This window comes from Papio anubis, chromosome 7, assembly GCF_008728515.1.
Source record: "Papio anubis isolate 15944 chromosome 7, Panubis1.0, whole genome shotgun sequence".
In the NCBI taxonomy this organism is placed as follows: domain Eukaryota; kingdom Metazoa; phylum Chordata; class Mammalia; order Primates; family Cercopithecidae; genus Papio; species Papio anubis.
In genome coordinates this window covers 43,180,017-43,203,960 of record NC_044982.1, presented here as the reverse complement: position 1 = coordinate 43,203,960, position 23,944 = coordinate 43,180,017, and the positions used below count along the sequence as shown (strand labels likewise).

General features: G+C 38.5%; 1 protein-coding gene across 7 annotated transcripts in view; it reads right to left on the bottom strand.

Annotated features, from left to right (window-relative positions):
* Positions 1–18,583: 18,583 nt before the first annotated feature.
* The window catches only part of PPP2R5E (protein phosphatase 2 regulatory subunit B'epsilon), a 172,401-nt gene continuing 167,040 nt past the window's right edge, over positions 18,584–23,944 (bottom strand). For all 7 annotated transcript variants that reach the window (XR_649809.3, XM_003901911.4, XM_009211701.3 and 4 more), the window contains one exon: positions 18,584–23,337. Coding sequence is in view for 6 of the 7 variants with exons in the window: in XM_003901911.4 (XP_003901960.1) it covers positions 23,238–23,337 (100 nt within the window). In the remaining variant the exon portion in view is untranslated. The remainder of the gene's footprint in view (positions 23,338–23,944) is intronic.

Sequence of the window (23,944 nt, the reverse complement as noted above, 5' to 3'; positions counted from 1 at the left end):
CCGCCTCCCAGGCTCAAGGTGATTCTCCTGAGCTTCAGGAGAATCAGCCTCCTGACTAGCTGGGATTACAGGCACGCACCACCACACCCAGGTAGTTTTTGTATTTTTAGTAGAGAAAGGGTTTTCACCATGTTGGCCAGGCTGGTCTCAAACTCCTGACCTCAGGTGATCCACCCGCCTTGGCCTCCCAAAGTGCTGGGATGCCAGGCATGAGCCACTGCATCCAACCATGTGGTGGTAAAAAAAAAAAAAAAAAAAAAAAAATTTTTTTGAGATGTAGTTTCACTCGTTGCCCAGGCTGGAGAGCAATGGCATAATCTTGGTTCACCACAACCTCCATCTCCTGGGTACAAGTGATTCTCCTGTCTCAGCCTCCTGAGTAGCTGGGATTACAGGCGCACCACCACACCCAGCTGATTTTTTTTGTATTTTTAGTAGAGACGGGGTTTCTCCATGTTGGTCAGGCTAGTCTTGAACTCCCAACCTCAGGTGATCCACCTGCCTCGCCCTTCCAAAGTGCTGGGATTACAGGTGTGAGCCACCACACCCGGCCGGTGGTAAAAATTTTAATGACTACTTTTACTGTTTGGTGTTGCTGCCTTAATTCATGCTAAAGCACGAGCACTTTTGTCCTCCACTGCTTTTGTGCCATCAGTGCAAATGTCAATACATCTAAAAGAATAAATGACATCTTAAACAGTTTTTACCTTGCAAACTTCCTGAAAAGATCCCAGGGTCTGAAGACCACACTTTGAGAACCATGGCCCTGCAGAAGATATAGACTAAAACTAGAAAGAGGGAAAGGGGAAGAGAGGGAGAGAAAGAGAGAGAGATAATTTGATGTTTTGCTCATTTGTTTCTAGAACTCACGGTTTTTTTTTTTTTTTTTTTTTTAACCTAACCTTACTCATGGTAGAACTAAAACAAATAAAATCTCAATACATTTTCCAAAAGGTATTCACCAACTTCGACTAATAGTCATGAGGTTAGCAACCCATTGACTCGCACTGATTACCAAAGATTTCAAAATCAAATTCCTATGGTTTTTAGGAAAAGCTGCTTTAACTGGAGAAGGGCCTTTATATTAGACACTTAATCCATTAACAAAGTTGAATTTCAGATACGGTATTGGGAGTTGCAAACAACTTACATTTCCTCTATCAATGAAATGACCAAAAAATTGAGCAGCAAAAAGTCAATATATGGAAATTGGACTCAGTTCTTCCCCTGTTTAAGCCCTTTCAGTAACTTTAGATTGCTCTTGGGATAAAATCCAAACCCTATGTCATGACCTTGGAAGCCATGTGTGATCTAGCCCCTGCCTGCTTCCCCAGCCTGGCTCCTGCTCTCTCTCCACTTGGAACATCTATCTTCTCAAGGCCTTCACTCCAAGCAAAAGACTAAATATCACACTGAATTTTTAAAATTCTAGTTAGATAAATGACAGAAATAAGAAAGAGACAGATTTTACATATAGTATTTATCACTTAAGAAACAACATCTTAGAAATCCTTTTCTTAAAAAAGATACATTTATATGATTTTTAAAGCAATCAATATTAACAGTTCTGTTACCACTCTGACCCCTTTTATCCTGTTCTTCCCTCAGGCAACCATTTATACTAATTTCTTACTTATGGTTCCAGTGTTTCCTTAGGCAAATACAAGGAAATAACAACAACAACAACAAAATCCTTATATTTGCCTCTTTTTTGTACAAAAAAAAAAAAAAAATGCATACTCTAAACTCTTCAGAAATTACTTTTTTTTTCCCCCACAAAATGATACCTCTTTGAGATCTCACCTTGCCAGTTCATAGAGAGCTCCTCATCCTTTATTTTTTGATACATGCTATGGCAAAGGATATTCCATCAGTTCCCTATTGCTTCATTGTCTCCAGTGTTCTGCTACCACAAACCATGCTGCAATGAATAACTGAACACATTATGACTGTCTTTTAAACCTAGTCTTCCACCTCCTGATCAGGAGGAAAGTGTAAGCATGCTCGTATTCTAACCCCTTAGCCAGCCCCTTGATCCTGTTAGTTTCCAATTTTTCATTCTAGAGCTCCAAGGAGCTTCATTTTAAACAGAATTCCAGAAAGTTTAATTTAAATTACACAACTGTGCAAATAAGAGAAACCAACTCTAGTGCACTTGAAATAAATAAGAAAAGACCAGGCGTAGTGGCTTACACCTGTAATCCCAGCATTTTGGGAGGCTGAAGCGGGCAGATCACTTGAGGTCAGCAGTTTGAGACCAGCCTGTCCAACACGGTAAGACCCTATCTCTACTAAAAATACAAAAAATTAGCTGGGTGTGGTGACACATGCCTGTAATCCCAGCTACTCAGGAGGCTGAGGGATGAGAATCACTCAAACCCAGGAGGTAGAGGTTGAAGTGAGCTGAAATTGCACCACTGCACTCCGGACTAGGTGACAGAGCAAGATTCTGTCCCCCCCGCCAAAAAAAAAATGAGAGATTGAGAGAGAGAGAAATGAGAAAAAAAAGTCTGGAGAACAGGCTCAGACATTAGCAGGGCAGGACTGCCTCAGTCAGGCTGACATGGGGTGGCCCTGGACAGTACAAGCCATCACTGGTACCCCTGCCCTGTGGCACCAAACCGTTCTGCTGTGCCTCCCCTACCAGACATCCAGTGGAACTCTCCTCATGACGCAATGAAATGATGTCTCTTCTAGAGGCATTACTCTAGATTCTACAACTCTGAAAAGGGGTGGGAGATGAGCTCTGGATTTTCTCAAGGGTAGGAAAGAGATTCAGGTGTTTGGCAGTTGAAAACCCAAGAAATGTATACCAAATTAGCAGCACAGCTGCAACTGGAACCCAGGTCTCATGGTCATGAGTCTGGGCTCTCTCCCCTCTGCTTTAGTAAGTTGTTCTATCTCAATGAAGACAAGGCTAGAACTGGCTAGAACTCAGATCCTCCGGCTCCTCCACCGGCTGCAATGCTGTCCTTCATGAAAGTCCATAGATTTGCCATTATGGCTGACCATAATGGAGAGCAGCCAATTATTTCCCTCTTCTCTATTTAGACTATTTCCAATTATTGTTACCCTGTAGGGATCTAGATGTGCCAGCATTTGTAGAGATGTCTGGCTGATAAAATGTCAAATAAACCAGCTTTCAACTTCTATCCATAAAGTTGTACAACTCGGGGCTAGAAGGGACTCTGCCAAGGCATCAGGCCAATGTTTCTTAATCCAGATATACTCAGAATGAACCTGAGTACCTCTTTGGTGACTCTTGATAGTACTGGCCTAGAGGGGGACAATCTGCAGACATCTCCTTATGCTTGAGGAGTGCTAGGCTGACCTGCAGTCTTCTTGACATGTCAGACCACAAAGAGCAAATCCTCACTTGGGAAGTAGGTGATGTCCCCTCTTCCCTGCACACACACACACACACACACACAGAGACCTTCTCATTCCCAACTGGTGTCCCCTCACCCTCCAGGAAACTCCACTCCTCACCACATGAAAAATGAGGCTGTAGCTTCTGCCCTTACTCATATCTGGCAACGTCTAGCATATGCATAAGCCAGATGCGAATGAACACTTTCCCAAGCACAGATTTTTTATGGCTCCAAAGGGAGAACGATGTTCCGCTGAGTGAGAGGAAAATGAGTTTCCAATTCCAATTCAGTCTCTCCACTGGCAATGGCTGGGGTCATTTTTCTTTAAAATTCTTTACATGAAAACAAATCTTGTCCCAGCAAGTGTTAATTTTCCAGCTAGAAAGCATGGGCTGGTCTGATATGACAGAAGTACACTCTTCTGAGATACTCCTTCAGCCAAGTACCTGGTGTGACTGAGCCACAGTAGCCTCTGCCCCATCTTGGCCTCCTTTGATTTTGAAGACCTTGCAGTAGCCATCCTAGACCCACAACACCAACTCCGAATAATTTCCTCTGATGCTTAGCTCTTTCTCTTGAAGGTAATACAGATTATCCCCCATATCAGATAATGCTGCAAGCAATAATGTCTCATATTTCTGCCACATACCTTATTCATTAGCATCCTAGGTGCTGTAAGAAATCACCACCAAGTGGTAACTTACTCTTTCACCCTTCTCGTGGCCAGAAGTCCAAAAGCAAAGTGTGGGCAGGGGTGGTTCCTTCTGAAAGCCCCGAGAGAGAGCCCATTCCATCCCTCTCTCCTAGCTTCTCAGGGCTGCCAGCAGTCCTTGGCTTAGGGCTACATAACCACAATCTTCGCCTCTGTCTTTATATTACCTTCTCCTCTGTGTGCCTGTGTTTCTGTCTCTCTCTTTTATAAGGGCATCTGTCATTTTAGGGCCCACTCTAAATCCAGAATGATCACATATCAAGATCATTAACTTGATTATATTTGCAAAGACCTCACTCCAAGTAAGGTCACATTCACAGTTCCTGATGGACGTACCTTTTGGAGGGGCACTATTCAACTCACTACACTCAAGGGAAGACAATATAGGAAAGCCCAGCTGCTCTTAACAGGAGACAGGCTGGGGTGGAGAAATGGTAAGGAGGCTCTGCTCAGCCAACCTGTCCTCTGTCTCTGGACAGGTTACACTCTAGGCTTGATAGCGAGACATAATGTGACACAACTTGACGTGAATTGGAAACTACTTTTTAAGAGTTAATAAGAATTATCTTTTTTAAAAGAATTAGCATTTTCTACTTAGCAAGAGACTGTAAAACTGCCTATTTATCACATCGACTAAAATGATCGTTACCTATATGACCTGTCCTTGGGAGCCCCGTCTCCATCCAAAACGGGAAACAGATTGTGAGTTTTAATTAAAATTGGTTGGGAAGTTGGACAAAGACTCTCAGGGGTGAATATGAGGTTGGGCCAGCCACCATCGAAGGAGCTTTCCCAATAGTGAGGGGTAAAAATGAATCTTCCAAAAGAGAAAGATAATATATTTACATAAGAATAGGATCCTCACTAGGACTAAGGATTACATCAATCTGAATGAAATGGAAACCTCTGTAAGGATGCTGCTGCTCATGCAGTAGCAACTTCCCATGCAGAAGAATGATGCACTTGGTCAACCGTGATGTAAGGACGCCAAGACGGAAGGACATGCCCATGACATTCAAGATATCATGCTGAATTAAGTTCATGAGATACATACCAAGTTAGACAGGCATGATCCTCAGGGCATTCAAATGTCTGGAGATTTGTCACTTTGGTATCTGCTACAGAGAAACATTCCAGATTAATAGGGACCAACCATGAATGCCAAGCAGCACTCCTGAGCTGCGGGAGGCCCCCAGCTGGGATCCCAAGGCTCACCTTCAGGGAGTATCCCCAGGAGTGGACATCAGCCATGGCCTACCATGACAACTTGGCTTGTTAGAAGCAGAATATGGTTTTTCCAGCCTGAAGCCTTTTTATCATGTGTCAGGATGCTTGAGGTTCCCTGACTGCCACTCCAGGGGACAGTCATCATGGGAGGTGCTCATCCTACTCGAAGGTCAGTCTGCTGGAGGAAATATGTGGGCAGTGATCCAAGAGCCTGCTGGGTAGTTCATGTCTTTCCAGGTGGATTAGGAATCACAAAGCACAAAGCCATCCCCAAATGTCCCATCCCTAACTCCCCTTTAAGCCACTCTCACCCAGTTGTGTCCTCCTTGATGCTGATATTTCCCAAGAACCCCAGAATCTATACCAATAACTTAGCTTCAAGAGAATTTGTCCCATTCACGAAGCACAGAGATAGTGAACCCTAAAGGCATATAAATGTGCAGAGAAGATAAATCTGTCTATGATGATAAAATAACAGGGCCAGGACAACAGTATCATCCTTGCCCAAAAAAGCTAACTGTCATCCAATAGCTTTTCTTACATCTATAACCCTGCTGGAAAAATGGTAAACCTTCGCTCAGCACTTCTGGAATGCAAGTGAATCAACTGTCAACCTTCTTTAACTCTGCTTGATGAAAGGCTCACACAAAGCCTATCAATAGAAATTTTGACACATGGAAGTGGGGTGCTACTGTGACAGATACCTAAAAATGTCAGAGTGGCTTTGGAATTGGGCAGAGACTGGATGAATTTTAGAGTATGGTAGAGAAAACCTAAATTGGCTCAAATAGGCTATAAGTAGAAGGGATTTTGAGGATGGTTGCTGATGAAGGTGCAGAAGGAAATAACACGTTATTAGAAACCAGAGGAAGGGAGATGCTTGGAGTGGCAGAAAGCTGAGCAAAGTTGTTTCCTGTGGTATATGGAAAGCAAAACGTTAAGGAATGACCTTGGTTATGTAACTAAAGGGATTTCCAAGCGAGACGAAGAAAGAACTACCTGGTTTCTTCTTGCTGCTTATAATAAATTGCACAAGGATACAGATAAATTGAAGGAAAACCGTTAAACAACGAAGAACCAGGACTTAATCATTTGGGAAAGTATTAGATTGCCTAGATAGCAAAATACGTTAAAATTAAGAAATGGCTTCTTAGCACTGTCAGGAAAATGTGGCATGGAGAAAAGGCCAAGACTGTGACTAAATAACCTTTTATTAGAATCTAAGACAGAATCTAAGACAGAGCAGTTTTCAGTCACTCAAAGGGCCCTTTCAACACATTAAAGGCATGCCTCACAGATGCTTTCATCAAACCAGACGGACCTGGGAAGCCTAAAACCCTTCTCCCTCAGTCTTCTCAGCAACAGGCCAAAGTAGAGAAGGGCTATCTCAAAAAGATCTGTAGGTGTGGCTTTTGTTGAATGACATGAACCCCAATGAAATCCGTGGAAGACCTGCAAAGTTTTCAAGGAAGTTATTTCGGCAAAACCACTGCCAAATTGGACTGAAGGGAATAGAGATAGTACAAAATGTAGAGGTGCATTTGGACTCCCAAAATCCTACTTACAGAAAACAAGCTGGCTGAACGCGGTGGCTCACACCTGAAATCCAGCACTTTGGGAGGCCGAGGAGGGCGGATCACAAGATCAGGAGTTCGAGACCAGCCTGGCCAACATGGTGAGACCTCATCTCTACTAAAAATACAAAAAATTAGACAGGCGTGGTGGCAGGCACCTGTAATCCCAGCTACTCAGGAGGCTGAGGCAGGGGAATCGCTTGAAACCAGGAGGTGGAGGTTGCAGTGAGCCAAGATCGTGCCACTGCACTCCAGCCTGGGTGATACAGCGAAATTCTGTCTCAGAAAAAAAAAAAAAAAAAAAAAAAGAAAGAGAAAGAAAACAAGCTGATACAACTAAGCTGCAAATGCCTGCTATCTTCTACTTTAAAAAAGGATGGATGACTCGGAGGGTGGAACCAAGAACTCAAAGGACAAAGTCAAGAGCCAAAGAGGATTATTCCCAGGACTCCTTTGTACTTCCCATTTTCCCCTTTTACACAGAAATATCTATAGCTATTATCCTATGCCTATTTCCACAACTGTTTGTTGTGGCAGGGTGATAACTTGTTTCTCTAGTTTTAAACACTGACAGATCTAGGGGAAGTTCACCCAGAGTGAAGTTTCTAAGAGACGGTGAGATTCTAGACTTTGAACAGATGCCGTAATGGGATGAGACTCTTCACCCCTTGAGAGAAGATGAATGTATTTTGCATGTGAAGGGACACGTGGGAGGGGGCAAATCATTGAGAATCAGAGAGCAAACTGTAGTGGACAGACTCTGAGATGGCCTTATTGATCCCCGCTTCTTGGCATTCACACTGTTGTGTAATCCTGTCTCCTGAGTGCAGCCTGTGCTCATGACTGTTTTTAATCAATAGAATACGGCAAAGGTGATGACACGCCACTTCTGTGATCACGCTGCATAAGGCTGTAATGCCCATTTTGCTAGAAGACTCCTTGCTGCCTTTCTGTAGCAAGCAGCCATGGTGGGGAGGCTCACAGGGTAAGGAACTGAGGATCGTCTCTGGTCAACAGCCAGTTAGAAACTGAGGGTAGCACCCAGCCAAAGGCCAGCAAGAGACAGATTCTCGGTTTTATAATTGCAAGGAACTGCATTCTGCCAACAACCATGTGAGCCTGGAAGCAGATCCTTCCCCAGTCAGTCCTTAATAATAGACCATAATTCTGGACTATACCTCGACTATAGCCTCATGATCTCAGCAGAAGACCCAGCTAAGCCACGCCCAGATACCTAATCCGCAGAAACTCTCAGACAATGTATGTGTTTTGTTCTACATTGCTAAGTTTGTAATAAATTGTTATACAGCAACAGATAACTGATAAAAACTTCAGCAAACTAGCCAGGGCTTTCCAGGAGTCTCTATGTAGAGCACAGCACTCAGACTTCTATGCTCAAGGCCCTGTGGCGACTTCCCACGGAGAAAAAAAAATGGGCTCACTCTGCAAATACTTAGCTAGTGGATATGTTTATTATGCATTTATTATTCATTCACTTATTTATCCAACACATGCTTACTGAGTACCAACAATGTGCAAGGCACTTTTATTTTAGGAGCTGGGCTACTGCTATGAGTGAGACAAAGCCTTTGCCATGATAGAGCTGACATTCTAGAAAGGGAGGTAGTCAACAGGTAAGTAAACAAATTAAGTAAAAGGTAATTTCAAATGGCGGTCAGCTATTCAGTAAATAAATATGATGATGAGATAGGATTGATTTGGGAGAAGGGACCCTGTTTTAGGTAGACCAGTCAAAAGAGTCCACTGACGAGTTGACATCTAAGCAAAGAGGGTGAAAAGCAGCCAACCATACAAAGTGCCAGGGGCAGAGGAAACAGCAAGTGCAAGGCCCTGAGGCATGGCCAAGGACAGGACGGTGGCCAGTGGGGTTAGGATGGGTGAGAAAAGGAGAGGAGCAGTGGGAGAGAGGATGAGAGGTAGCATCACCTTGAAGGCCGTGGTCAGGAGTCTAGTTTTTATCCCTTGCGTATCAGGTAGTTTTGGAAAGGTTCTAGAAAGAGGAGTGACATCAATCCATTGCCCTTTCTTCAGGCTTTCTGTCGTTTATCTGAATCAGTGATGAACCACAGGATGGAAACAAACCATGAGTTTCCTGGGAAAAAACATAGCAAGATATTTGTATGTATTCCTTTAGGTGCTCATAGTCCTGTTTCTTTTATAACCTAAACCTGGAGACGTACCGCTCTCCCAGGTGTTGCTGAATACAACCATGCAGTTGGCCAGGACAGTCATTGTTGTAGGCACCCCCACAGGAAGTCACGCCTGAGGAAATCATGACTGGTCCTTCTAGAAGTGGAGACACAGCCACACCTGGCCACCAGGTATACACTGGAGCACCACAGCCTCTTGTCACTAGATGGTGACAGAGCAGAATACAGTCTTTCCCAACCTATCTTCTCTCTCTCACTTCAGTTTCTCGTTTTTGTCTTTAAAAAGAAACCAGTAAAAATTCAGCAAGCCACTCATGTATGACACACGCAGTTTTCTGCAAGGATATTACACTTTGATAAACAGTAAAAATGAAAGGATGCATGTAATTTCTTAATGAAAATAAAGCCTCCTATTGATGTGTTTTTTATTCATAAGCTTTTAAAATGATTCTCCCCAGCACTTCCCTTCTCTCCCCCATCAGCTGTAATTTAGCTAAATTGTCCTTTCAGCCAGCATTTATGGATCTTCAGAGGTTCCTCTCTGTGATAATTCCTCATCAAATTACCAATAAGAAGGATATGAAACTACAGCCCCCACAAGGTTGCCTGGTGACCTTCGGCCCTGAGATTTACAGTCTGCGGAAGCAATAAACTTCCTTTCCCTCTCCCGCCAATGGCCTTCTCTCAGGTCCCTCCATGTGGTCCCTTCCCAGCCAGCCAGACCTCCTGTAGCCAGCACTGGGCTTTCTAAAGAGACAATGTTGTTCCGGAGTTCTCACAAAGAAATTGGCCTTCCTTTGCAAATCCACAAGCTTGATTTGTTCAGTCATCATCACTTGACACTTCAGATTGCTCATTACGTGAATTCACTATTGTCTGAGACGCTCCAGGTGCTGAAGTGCAATGGGGAACAGTGATAATATCCGTTTTGTGTCAGTGAAATAGCCTGTAAACGCCTAACTCATTAACACCATCTGATGTTCACATTTCTTCATTCAAGCAAACTAGGAGGCTATTTGTGCCAGGTTTCTTTCTAATCTGGGATACAATAAACAGTGGCACAAATCAATTCCTGACCCCTGCATTCTCAAAAGCTAAAAAAAATAAAAAATAAAAAATAAAAAAATAAAATGTATGTATCTGGGTAGGTATCAGGCAACCTGTTCCTTCCTAACACTTGATGTGGATCTGCTTTCTCTTTATATATGTCATCACGCTGGCCTCAAAGAAAGCCCCTTTATACCAATAGGCCTGTCTCAATCTGCTGAATCTGTCTCAGGTTTGTGACACTGAGCTTTCGAAAAAAGAATGCAGGCTATTTATTTGACCCATTTTTCAGGCATTGAGACTTCAGTAAAACATGGTTATACCTCCTGCATGAACACTCTCTTCTCTCCTTTTTTGACTACTTTTAACTAATTTTAACTTCTTAAACTGTCAGTAATTGCTTCCACATTTCCAATTTGCTTATACTGCTCTTTCTTGTTTTAGCAACTCTACAAACATTAAGGATTCAGCTCTCTTGTACCACCTATACCTCTTCACTCCTACCCTAATAGAGCTATAGTGCCATTATTAATTAAATCAATAATCAAAGTTTGTGACTAATATGACTATAAATATTCTCTGCCAGCCCAGTAATATACTGATTACTTTTCCTCTTATGAAGCTTTTTCCCCTAGTCTCTAATTCCCTGTCTTATTCTCTTACCCTGCCATTTACACTTCATTAATCCTTTCCAATTATTGTATCAGTTTTTCTACAAAGTCCTTCCTTCGACCCTCCCCTGCCCCTTTTTTGTTGCTTGCAGAGTGTTTTATCCCCATGCTTCAATCTGCACTGGTTGCTTTCTAGGCCTGCTATATAACTATTGTATTTCCCATTGGTGCCCTCCTAGGAGGGATCCACTGTTTCCAGGATCCTGTCCTCTGCCTTCTTGTTTTATTCTCGTTTTGCTGGAGTACATCCTCAAGCAGTTTTGAACCTAAGTAAAATGCATGAGATGCAAATTTTCTGAATACAGCATGTCTAAAACCTCAACCCTCACAACTGATTGGCTGCATATGGAAGTCTAGGTTGAAAATCACTTTTCCTTAAAAATGTAAAAGCATTATCCCATTGTCTTTTTCACCCAGTGATACTTTTGAGGAGATCAGTCATTGTGATTCTTGATTCTCTAAATGTTTTCCCCCTACTGGGAGATTTTAAAATCTGTCTACTCTTTATTCTTCATATGTTGTGAAAATTACAGAAGTATGTACCTTGATGAGAGTCTTTTTCACCCATTTTTATGGCCACCCAGTGGACCCTATAAATCTGAATCTGGGTAATCCTAGGTATATACCAAAGAGAAATGAAAACTTGTTATCAAACACCTGCACACAAATGATTATAGTAGCTTTATTCAAAATTATTTACCAAAAATTGGAAACAACCCAGATGTCCTTTAACTGGCAAGTAGACAAAGAAACAATGGAACATACTCAGCAGCAAAGCAGTAAACTATTGATTCACACAACATGGATGAATCTTAAATGCATTTTGCTAAGTGAAATAAGATAGGTCTATCTGTATGGCTACATATTGTATGATCCCATTTATATGGCACTCTGGAAAGGCAAAACCATAGGGAGGAAAATAGATTAGTGGTTCCTATGACTTGGGCTGACAAGAGGAACTGTCTATAAAGGAGGAGCATGAGGAAGTTTTGAGGGGCACTGGAACTCTTCCACATGGAACTGTGGTGGTAGATACCAGGTTCTATGCATTTGTCCAAACCACAGGACTGTAAAAGACAAAGAAATAAATTGTGCTATATTTAATGTTTTTTAAATCAACCAAGATGTGAAGGAAAAGACAAAAAGAAGACTATGACAAATGACTAACTTTATTACAAATTAATTATAATAACCACACTGAAGTGGATGGGGAAGAAAGGAGTTGACCTAAATTGCTGTGGAAAGCAGTGCTTTAAATGAATACTGTGAAGCTAAAGACAAAAAGAACTGTATACAGATGCTGTACTATAGTTGGTAAATTTGTTTCTTATACAGGTATTGGTTAAGAACTCTGAAACTACCTTACTTGTATATGAAAGTTGAACAAATAAGTAAATATATTACAGATCATATTACCAGTTTTATCACTGTTGGAGAAGGGAGTTACAAATAAGGAAAGGGAGAAGCTAGAATGAACTCTGTGGTGCTGGATTAGAGTTGGAGGTCTTAATAATGTATTCATGGTTTTTTAAAATATATGCAGATAAATATGGAAATACAGATGTATGTATGCAGTAGTGTACATACATATATATTCTAGAAATCTCTAGGATTTCTGGGAGGGGCTAGAAACAGTAGCAATGAACACATCCAGCATCCAGATCTTGGTTTCTAAATACCATTCTCTAATAAAAGAAGGCAAGATTCACTAAAGAACTGGTTGTTCCTGGGGCTAGGGCAGGAAAAATGTAAAATAAGCCTGAAGCATGTAGTGGTGCCAGAAAGAAAGAAAGTGCTTTAAAAAAGACAGGTGTGTGTATGGAGTGGGTTGCACATATCAAAAGGTCATGGGAGCCAACCTGAAAAAGCTCCCAATGGAACAACTTAAAATAATAAGAGTACTGGATTATAACCCAAAGGATAAAATTAAATCCACAAGTCCACATACATATAAATATGTGAAGCAATAAATAAATGGGGAAGAAGTAACTGCTCTTCCTTACAGAGGAATTTCAATTCATAAATTTATTAGGAATGAGAGAAAATAGAAAACTGCCATTAGAACACTGTACTAAAAATCAGCAGACAAGAGTTTGAGCAGAAATAGACATTTACATAGTCTCTAAGTATTTCCTCCAAAGTATTTAGTAATTATAAAAAGAAAAATAGTAATTTTATGGGGCAAAGTCCTTCTAAACAGAACCATAGCCAAATGATCAAGGTTAACATCACCAGTAATACACACTAACAACATGTACCCCCGATATCATGCACTAAAAGAGGAATATCATCTCTGAAATGCCTTTCCAAACAATGTATTCACTGCAATCTAATCATGAGAAAATATCAGAAAAACCCAAATTGAGGGGCTTTCTGAAAATCCACTGGAAAAGTACAAAAGTATCAGTTGTGGAATTTAGGGAAAGACTGTGGAACTGTCACAGATTGGAAAAGACCAAGGAGACATAACATATAATGTGGAGTCTGGACTGAATTCTGAAAGACAAAAAGGGCATTAAAGGAAAGACTGGTGAAATTGGAATAAGTTCTGTATTTTAGTTAATAGTACTTTATCTAAGATAATTGTACCAAGGATAAGTGTTCTATGGTTATAGAAGATGTTAACACAAGGGGAAGTTGAGGAGGAAGTAGGGTACTCAGGAATTCCTGGTACTATTTTTCAACACTTCCTTAAGTCAAAAATTATCTAAAAATAAAAAGTTTAAAAAACAAATAAATTTGAATTAAAATGAGTCATTTTTAAATAAGCTAAGTTACAAGTAAAACACAGTACATATCACCACTGAACAACATGGGTTTGAATAGCACTTATACATGGATTTACTTCTGCCCCTGCCACCCCTGAGACAGCAAGACCAATCCCTCCTCTTCCTCCTCCTCCTCAGCCTACTCAACGTGAAGATGACAAGGATGAAGGCCTTTATGCTAATCCATTTCCACTTAGTGAACAGTAAACATACTCTCCTTATGATTTTCTAAATAACATTTTCTTTTCTATAGCTTACTTTATTGTAATACAGTATATAATACATATAACATACAAAACTTGCAAACATACACAACATATGTTAGCTGACTTTTTATGTTACTGGTAAAGCTTCTGGTCAGTAGGCTATTAGCAGTTAAGCTCTTGGGGAGTCAAAAGATTTTCAGCTATGAGGGGAGTCAATGCCCCTAATGCCCATGTTGTTGAAGAGTCAACTGTTTATGGCAAAATTCGTGACAGTGATATGTAAATGGCTGATATGTGGGAAACTATAATAATCTTGACTTAGCATGATGCCTGATATGCAGAATAGATATGTGTCAGGGGAAAAAGCTACGGTTCTCCATAACATAACCTTTGAGGGAAAATCTGCTTTCAGAATATCTGATTGAAATCCTACTAAACCTCCTCTTGCAGATAAACATGATAAAATCTAGCCAAAATACAAAGAATAAAGTGCAAAATACAAAGGAAGGAAAGCAACTAGAAAGCCCTGAAAAGCATATTCTGGAGGGAAGTCAACTCAGGAAGAAAAGGATGATATTGGGTAAGGTTTCCACGTTTATGAGTTTTAGGCTGAGAGTCAACACTACGTGAGGTAGAACACCAACAGAAAAACTGTCTTTCTAGTCTGAAGAATCAGAAGAGAGAGTTCAGGGCAACCATAGACACTGGGAGTGAGGGCATACCCCAGAAAAGAGAGACTCAGAAAAGAGCAAACCAAATCCTGCATATAACTCAGCCCAAATCTATGGCTAATCCGGCCCTTGCATACACAGAACAAACTGCAGGGAAGGATAAAATAATTGAACTGAGATTTGAGCTTCAGCTGCTGCCCCAGAGGAGGTGGCAGTTTGAGTCCTTCCAAGTTAATTGTTGGCTAAAACAAAATAATCAAAATTCTTCAGAGGAATACTACAGAATACAAAGTTCCCATAACATAATATTCAATATAACCAGGACAGGATCCAAAATTGCTTGACCTATGAAAAAACAGGAAAATGTGACAAATTCTCAAGAAAAAGACTTAAAAACAGATCCTGAGATGACCCTGATGTTGGAATTTGCAAACAAGAAATTTATGACAAATATTCTAATTATGCTCAGTGATGTTAAGAGATACAGTGAATGATGAGATAGGCAATCTCAACAGAGAAAGAGAAACTATAAAAATGAACCAAGTAGAAATTCTAAGGTAAAAAATGCAATATCTAAAAGAAAAAAAGTACTGTATGGGTTTAACAGCAAATAAAGATGACAGGAAACAACCAGTGAACTTAAAGATAAATCAGTAAGTTATCTAATTTAAAGAACACTGAAAAAAAAAAAGACACTCTTTAAGAAAGAACATGGCACACCCACTAAGATGACAATAACAACAATGAGAAAACGAGTCCTGGCATGGATGTGGAGCGATTAGAACCCTCTGCTGGCAAGAATGTAAAATAATGCAGCTGCTGTGAAAAAGTTTGACAGTTTCTCAAAAAGTGAAACAGCAATTCTACAATTACCAAAAAGAATTAAAGAATTAGCCAAAAGAATTAAAAATAGGTATTCAAACAAAAACTAAAATGAATGTTCCTAGAAGCACTATTTATAAGAGCCATACAGTAAAAATAACCTAAATGCACATAAACTGATAAATGAATAAAGAGATGTGGTATATCCATATGACAGGTTATTCAGCCATTAAAAAGAATGAAGTACTGATACATGCTACAACATAAATGAACCTCAAAAATATTATTCTAAGTGAAAGAAGTCAGACACAAAAGGTCACATATTATATGATTCTATTGATATGAAATATCCAGAATAGGTAAATCCATAAAGGCAGAGAACAGATTAGTGGTTGCCAGGGGCTGAGAGAAGAATAGGAAGTGACTGCCTCATGGGTACTGTGTTTCCTTTTAGGGGGACGAAAATATTTTGAACTAGATAGAAATGATGGTTGCACAGTATTGTGAATATATCAAATGCCAATAAATCGTACATTATAAAATGGCTACTTTTACTATGTGAATTTCATCTCAATTAAAAACAATTTGTAATCAACAGTACCTCTGTGACCTATAGTACAATACCAAAAAGTTAATAAAGAATTAGTGTCACAGAAGAAGACAATAGAAAGAATGGGGCAGAGAGAATATATGAAAAATAATTCTTCAAATATTTGACTAGAAACTTACCACAAATATCATGAAAGATTATAAATTTAGAGATTTAAGTTCAATGATACACACACACACACACACACAGAGATCTATATTCCCATCTTACAACCTACACAGATAGTTTATCCCAGAAATTTAATGCAATTAAGCACAATTAAAAAATCATATCATTTTAATATATTTAAAAAGCATTTAACAAATAACATTCTTCATGATAAAAACTCTCAGCAAACTAGAAATAAAAAGGTACCTCCTCAATCTGATAAAAGGCATCTAGGAAAAATCTACGGCTAACAACACATTTAATTAAGACTAAATGAAGAGCAATACCATGCTTATGGATTATGTCTTAGTACATTTTGTGCTGTTATAACAGAATACCAGAGACTGGGTAACTTATAAAGAAATTTATTTCTCACAGTTCTGGAGGCTGGGAAGTCCAATATCAAGGTGCTGGCATCTGGCAAGGACCTTCCTGCTTTTCATCCCAAGATGGAAGGCAAGATGGGGAGGTATAAGGGGGAGGAGAGGAGAGGGAGGGAGGGAGGGAGAGAGAGAGAGAGGGAGAAGAGAGAGAGAACCAAACTCACCCTTTTATTAAATACAATGAACCCACTCCCTGTAATAACAAACCCACCCCCAGTCTCCAGTAATGGCATAAATCCATTCATGAGAGCACAGCCCTCATGTAACCCCAATCATACTCCCACCCAGGCTTTTTTTTTTTTTTTTTTTTTACATGCTGCTTCTAAATTTTACGTAGAAATGCAAAGGACTTAGAATACTGAGAGCAATTTTGAAAAATACAAAACTGAAAGACAACTTGATTCAAGACTATTATAAAGCTACAGCAATCATGACAGTGTGGTTCTGGCATAAAGATAAAAATATCAACCATTAGAACAGAAAAGAGAACTCAGACTTAGATACACACTTTTAAGGTAGCGTTTTGACAAGAAAGCCGTTCTTTGGGAGACTTTTCAACAACTGGCCCCACAATAACTGAGAATCCACATGGAAAAACTGCATCTAGATTCCTATTTTACAACCTACACATAAGAAAATAATCCAAGATGAATCACAGACCTCAATATAAAAGCTAAAATTATAAAGCTCTTACAGAAAAACGTAAGAGAATGTTTTTCGGCCTGGGATAGGAAAACGGGGGAAGAATGGTTTCTTAGGTCACAAAAAACAATCATAAAAGCAAATAATTCTGCCTTTCTGAGAATGTGTATGAACATGCATCATAGATGAATCAATCATGTACATTTGGACCCATTATTTAATCTGTGAGTCTCAATTTCCCCATGTGTTTAATAAGGCTAATAATCTCATTGATTTTTTTAAATAATAAAATTAAGAATCTATCCAGAGGTTCTCTCACTTGGCTGAGAGGCAATAAATGTTTATCTACTCATGTTTCCAGTGGTCCACAAAAAGTACGTGCCTAATAATAAAAAAGCAATACTATCATTAAAAAAAAAGTCAAACTAATTCCCCTTTAACTATCACATACTTTGGTCTCCCTTAAAAAAATTTAAAAGCATAATGTAAACTTAATCTAATAGAAACATTACTAATAGACATACTACTTATATAAAAATCTGTATCTTTATTGTACATTTATTTTGCCTCCATTCTTGTAAATATTTATAGACAGGAAGCAACATTATGCAAAGAATTAGATATTTTCTTAAAATCATCTCTTAAGTCTCTTGAACCCTAAAATTTTTTGTTACAAGTTTCTTCTAACTTACCAGGAGGTGATCTTCAGGTGCTACAAGTGGTTATGCTTTGAAATACAAAATTGCTGACATTTACAAGGGCTTTTCCTTTCCACACCGATTAATTTTAATATGAAATATAAATTGGTTAATTCCACATGGTTCCAAATTTGATGTAATTTAATTAGCTAAGGGAGTAGATCACACCTAAATCAAATACTTTACTTAAAAAAAAAAACTATCCTATGGTAGCTTACAGATAACTGCAAATTACTGAAAACACTTCTCATTGATTCACAGTGAGGACTATGTCCCCTCCACTTGAATCTGAGCAGGCTCTGTGACCGCCTGACCAATAGAATATGATGGAGGTGATGCCATGATAGTTTCCGAGCCCAGGCCTCAAAGAAGAGGCAGTTTTCACTTCTTGCCTCCTAGAACCCAGCTGCCATGCTGTGAGGAAGCCCAAGAAGAAAGTACTGTGAGGAAGAACTGAGACCCCTGGCTGAACTCCAAGCCAACTGTCAGCACTAACTTGTCAACCATGTAAGTGAGTCATGTTGGAAGTGAAGATTCCTGCCCCACCTGTGACACCCTGGTTGACACTCGAGGATCAGAGACAAGATGTTCTCACTAAGTCCTTCCCAAACTATAGATTTGTGATGAGAATAAATTGTTGTTCTTCTAAGCTGCTACTTTTGGAGTAGTATGTTATACAGCAATAGATACTGGACCATTTCCCAATATTACATACTCATAATCATAAACTGACTTCTCAAAATGAAAGCCTGAACATACCAACCCCACTGCCTCAAAGCTAAGTCAATCAAATCTAGTATTTGTATGGTTCAAAAGGCCACGGAGTTCAGAAACAAACAAACAAAAACAGTCAGGCACCTGAAAACTCTTCACTGCTTCTTTATTATGATGCACCCACAGTACAGAACCTCTCACACATCTGTGAAAGGGGAAGGTTACATTTCTTTTTGGGGAGCACCTTCGTTTTTGTTTCTGTTACCACTCTGAAGAAAGCAAATCATTTCCAAAGAAAAACATTTTAAATTCCAAGTGTTTAAGACTCAGCTTGTATTTTATGGTGTTTGAAAAGGAAGTAGCATGTTTTAGCCAGAGGTGGAAGATTGTTTTGTGGCATTTTACGTTTGAGGTGGATCAGAAGTCTTCACTGTCTGGTTGAACCAGTCTATAATTTTCATATGCAACTTTTCATATCAAAAATGTTTCATTTTTACCTCTACTCACAAAGAGATGCTGTTTAAAAAAACGCACACACAGCTAAATTTAAAACCGATCATGAACCACAGCATTACTAACAGGGAAAATGAACTTTTGCTGCCCTCTCCTGCTAAAACAACGAAATACTAAAATACCAAAAGATTTATGAAGCTAAAGTGAAGTCCTCAAACCAAAAGCAACAGACATGTCATTCTCATTATATTTCAATCAAAAATCAGACAACAACCAGAAAATGCATTGGTAATATTTATATTTGAAAGTTCCCCATTGATACATGAGGTTTGGATTACAACTTATTTACAATAAGTGATTTCAAAAAAAGTAAAGAAAGAGGAAGGGAAGAGGGAGGGAGGAAAGGAGAGGCTGAGAGAGAAAAAAAAGAGAAAGGTGGGGGAAGGAGGGAGGGAAGGAAGAAAAGGAAACCTATATTCATAGACATCATAATATGGGATGTTTATTTCCAAGAGATACTACTGCTGCTATCGTGCACAAGAAGCAGCACAAATTAACATTCCGCTAGATCACAATTTGCTCAACTTTCTCTCAAGATGCACAATCCTTCTTTTAGATTTTAAAAATTAAATATAGAGGAATATAAAATGCAATGCCAATATACCTACTACAAAAATCCTTTGTGGCTCATTCCTTAACTCCACTCAGAGAAGCAGCTGAGCCAGAATACAAAAATAAAAATATTGATGTGCAAATAAAACATCAGTGATCATGTCTGGTGCCACCTTTTTGTTACAGGTGACTGTCACTTTATGATAACATTGGTAATAGCATCAAAAGAGAATCTCTTCATTTCCTGGGCCAGGTCAGTGCATCCAATTAAAAGGAAAAAAGGAAAACAAGGAAAAAAACCACCCCAAACCCCAAAAAACTCTAAAACACTTAAAAATGCCAGTAACATCCATACATCCCTTTCCCATCCCACCCTCATCCCCACAAAAAAATAAAAAAGCTTTTAAAGCTCTAAATATACTTTTTTTGTTTCTTTCCATAGTGTGATTGAGCCTAGGGCTATACATTTAAGTATAGCAGGTGCAATTACAAGCAAGTCCTGGCTCTGCACCCTGGACTATCCCACGCATAGGAGGTACAAAATAAATTAAACCCTTTCATTTAGGCAAACAAGCCTAAGATAAAGGAGCATAACCCTGCTTGTGAGTATCCAGCGGCATCAAGGGTATTATTTCTTTCTTTTTTTTTTTTATTATTTTTTCTTTTCTTTTATAAAAAACAGTCAAATGTTAGGGAGAGCAAAATACAATAAAATTTAAAAGGACAAAAACTCAACACTGAAGGAAAACAACTGGGGTAAGATACTTGCACAATGAGAAAAAGGAATGCATGCTTGATTCAAAGTATGAGATGGGTGAATTCACTCACATAGTTGTTCTAGGCCCACAGCCTAAGGCCTCAGCATCATTCTAAACCACAGGGTTGTTTGTACTTTTCTCTTCCAAAGACACTCTTAATCCTATCCCTGAAACCAATATGGTAAGGATAAGGTTGGAGTGATCATCACTCACTAACTACAATATTTGCTATTTTAAAAATATATTTATATATAGTTCTGGAAATTATGAAGCAAACAAAATATAACACAAAGATGCGTTTGTCACAATTAACTCAAGTTGCAGCAACAGCAGAATTGTGGGAAGGGACGGAGAGAGAGGGCTGCTGCAAATGCAGCAAGTACGTCCTGAAATATGTCACATAGTGCAACAGTCAGATTACCTCAGTTACTCTGCGTCACCGCACACAACGTGACTATGTCACATTGTCACTTTCCATTAAAAAAGAAAAAGACAGTGTTTCTTCTCAGAAGTTGCCCTATGAATTTTAGACATATAGCTTAATTGATTCTCTAAATATGTCTAAAATTTTATTCTTCTCAGTTTGGAATGATCAACATACAAAATTGACATCAAGGAGGATAGCTGTAAGTGTTCACCTTTCCTCTTGAAGACAGGGTAAGGTGCAAAAAAGGATCCTGGCCTTTCTCATTTCAAATGACTGCATTTCATCCCAATGGGCAGAGATTCTTCATAAACCTGCGATTTTAATGTCTTCTACCTAAAAAGATGAATTAATGGCAAACAAAAGTTTATACTATCAAAAATAAATATAATGCAAAGTGGAAACTAAAGGGCTAAAATGACAAGGGCTAAAAAGGAGAAGATTTGTTAAAAATTTATTTTTTATCACTTTGTTCCAGCATTTTTAAAGTCAGTTGTTTTGTCTTTGGCAGCCTCTGCCAACTTTACAGTGAATCCCCATCAATGTTCTTTAAAAAAAAAAAACAAAAAACAAAACAAAAAAAACTATTAATTCCATTAAACCACGTTGTGCCTGGTGTTGCATATGACTTTTTTTTTTTTTAACTGCTGGTTTTTGGGGGTTTTTTTTTTGGAATTAACAATGCCAATTTTGTTTTTGTTTTTTCACAAAGTTACCCAGATGACAATATCCATAATTAGCTGACTCTTACATACACACTGTGACCTGATCATCCTGAAAAACTTTATGGGGGAGAAAGGTCAGCAGTTTTTCTTCCTTTTTCTTGAAAATAATAGAACTACATACTCTACTTTATATTCAAATGTAAGGAAGAAAATATACAAGCCCATATTTATATTGTATTTCTATTAAGAGCAACAATAGTTCAAATGTTCATGTTTGCTACTATCACAATTCAACACATGAACACAGAATCAGCTCTATTCCATGAATACTGCTGGAAGTGATGGTTTAGGATTACCAACTCACTGCTGCCATGTCCATAACAAGCAAAAGCATCCTGGAAATAAACCCCCAAACACATATCTTTCAGTACATAATAATTCAACTGCATTAGGTAAGTACATACTGTACACAAGTTTTATCAGCAGTTTGCCTACCCAAGATGTAAGATTCTTCATTTAAATACAAAGCAGAGAGCCAATAAGATATATATATATATATAATACAGCCCTAGATTTTGTTTGTTTTTTTTTCCTAAACAATTTGGTCACGATGCACCTTTGATATAAAAGCATTTTTTAAACTTTATTATTAATACTCAGGACATTAGGAATTTCCAGATTTTTTTTCAGTAGCATTTGTAGAACCACTTTTGGTAACAAATACAGTAGTTAGGAATATGCATCCAATTCAGAATGCATAATAATGTTTATCCTGAATCCTTTCCGGCTAAAAACAGGGCTGGCGCTGTGATGAGATATAGAACGAGAATCTACAAAAAACACTGTAACATGTTTTTTTCCCAGAGGCTACATCCTCTTTTGCTGGAATACTTTATAAATACATATTAAAAAGTAAGGCAACAACTCCAAACAGTCCAAGCTGTTTGCTCAACTCTTTTCCCAATTAGATTTGCAATCCTGGCGATCAATTTCATGGTTGTATTGTTTAGTGTTTGTCTTTCTTATTTCAAATGGTCCAAAAGGATGTTTTTCTTGCATTTCTAAAACATCTCTGGTATGTGTGTTCAATGATATACGCAACTAATACTGGTCAGGTACTGAAGTCTGTGATGTCCCAGTGCCTGTTTTCAAAGGATTCAAGACATTGATTTGGATTCACCATAAACTGAGGCATGAATCCAATATTCCCTTCCCTACTATGTTTATCACCTCTTCTCTTTTAACTCCTAATTTTAAAACTGAAGGAGTACCAGGACTACCTGCTTACTGGAAAGATGTTCACCCCAGTAAACAGAACTTTTATCAGGGACTTTTATAATTCATGACCCCATTCCACATGGACATTCAACTCAGGAAGATGTGCAAAAGAAAAAGATGTCAAATTACAGTCAAGTTATCCAGAGGAGGATGTTATACAAACTTATAAGGAAATGACAGTCTTTTTTTCTTCCTTTACTATAAATACATTTAACAGCTTAGCAGAAAGACAAGCTAAATTTAAGATTGTTCACATTTGAAAATTGTATCATACTCTCTGCTAGTGATAAATAAGGAACTCCCGATAATGGAATTTTAACATAGCAATTTCATCAACAGATCTTTGAAGACCGATTTTTTTTTTTAAAAGAGGGTTAGAACAATGATTATGTTTGCAAAGTTCTGAGAAGTCCATCTACTGTCCAAACTTTGGATTGAAGTCCTTATTTTGTTTTTTCCTTTACTTAGAGACAGGTATATACAGTGCTGTTGTAATAATGAAACAAATGTGAAATCTACTGTAAAGTTGCACAATACAGAAAACTGTTGCTCCATCTTCTACTACATAAATGTGTGACTCCACAGGTTAGTAATGTCGTTGTCATTGTTTTTGTTAAGTTGGAATTATTCCATCACGTCTAAGACCTCTCTTTAACTCCAGATCCTCCAATTTTTTCCACAATTCTTCACGCTCCTTTTCTTTCTTTTTCTCACTGAGGAAGAAATACAATACAATGTAAACAGCTGAGGTTTAATGAGATTATGCAACAATGAATATTTTACAATTTCACCTTGACGCCCCTTTATACTTAGCTTAATTCAGAAAATTAACTTTAAAACTACTAAGAAACAAAAATGGGAATGACTTATATGCATCAGTTATTGTAAAAGTAAGGGCATATTAGTGATTTTTCACTTGCAGCTTAGTAAAAATCTTAATTCTTGTTTATCTCCAAATAGTTTACCAAAAAGGATGCTGGAGATGACACTGATACAGAGAATATAGTAGGTCAAGAAAATATATCTGCTCCTTTATTCATATCTATTTTTCCTACCTCATGTACATTTAAATTCTTCAGCAGTTTAGAAGAAACTGAAAACTTGTGATTTCACTTTTAATGATCTGAAAAGAACTTGGTTGATATTATCATGTATTAAATTTTAATGCATCAAGCCTTCAAATTGGGTTCAATATCAATTTTACTGATTTTAAATTTAGTGATTTTCAGACTTTGGGATTTCACTGTTTGGTAAAATTTCCCCCAAAAATTGGATGTCCAAGTAAGAATCGACAAACTTTATTTTGCCAAGGATATTTTA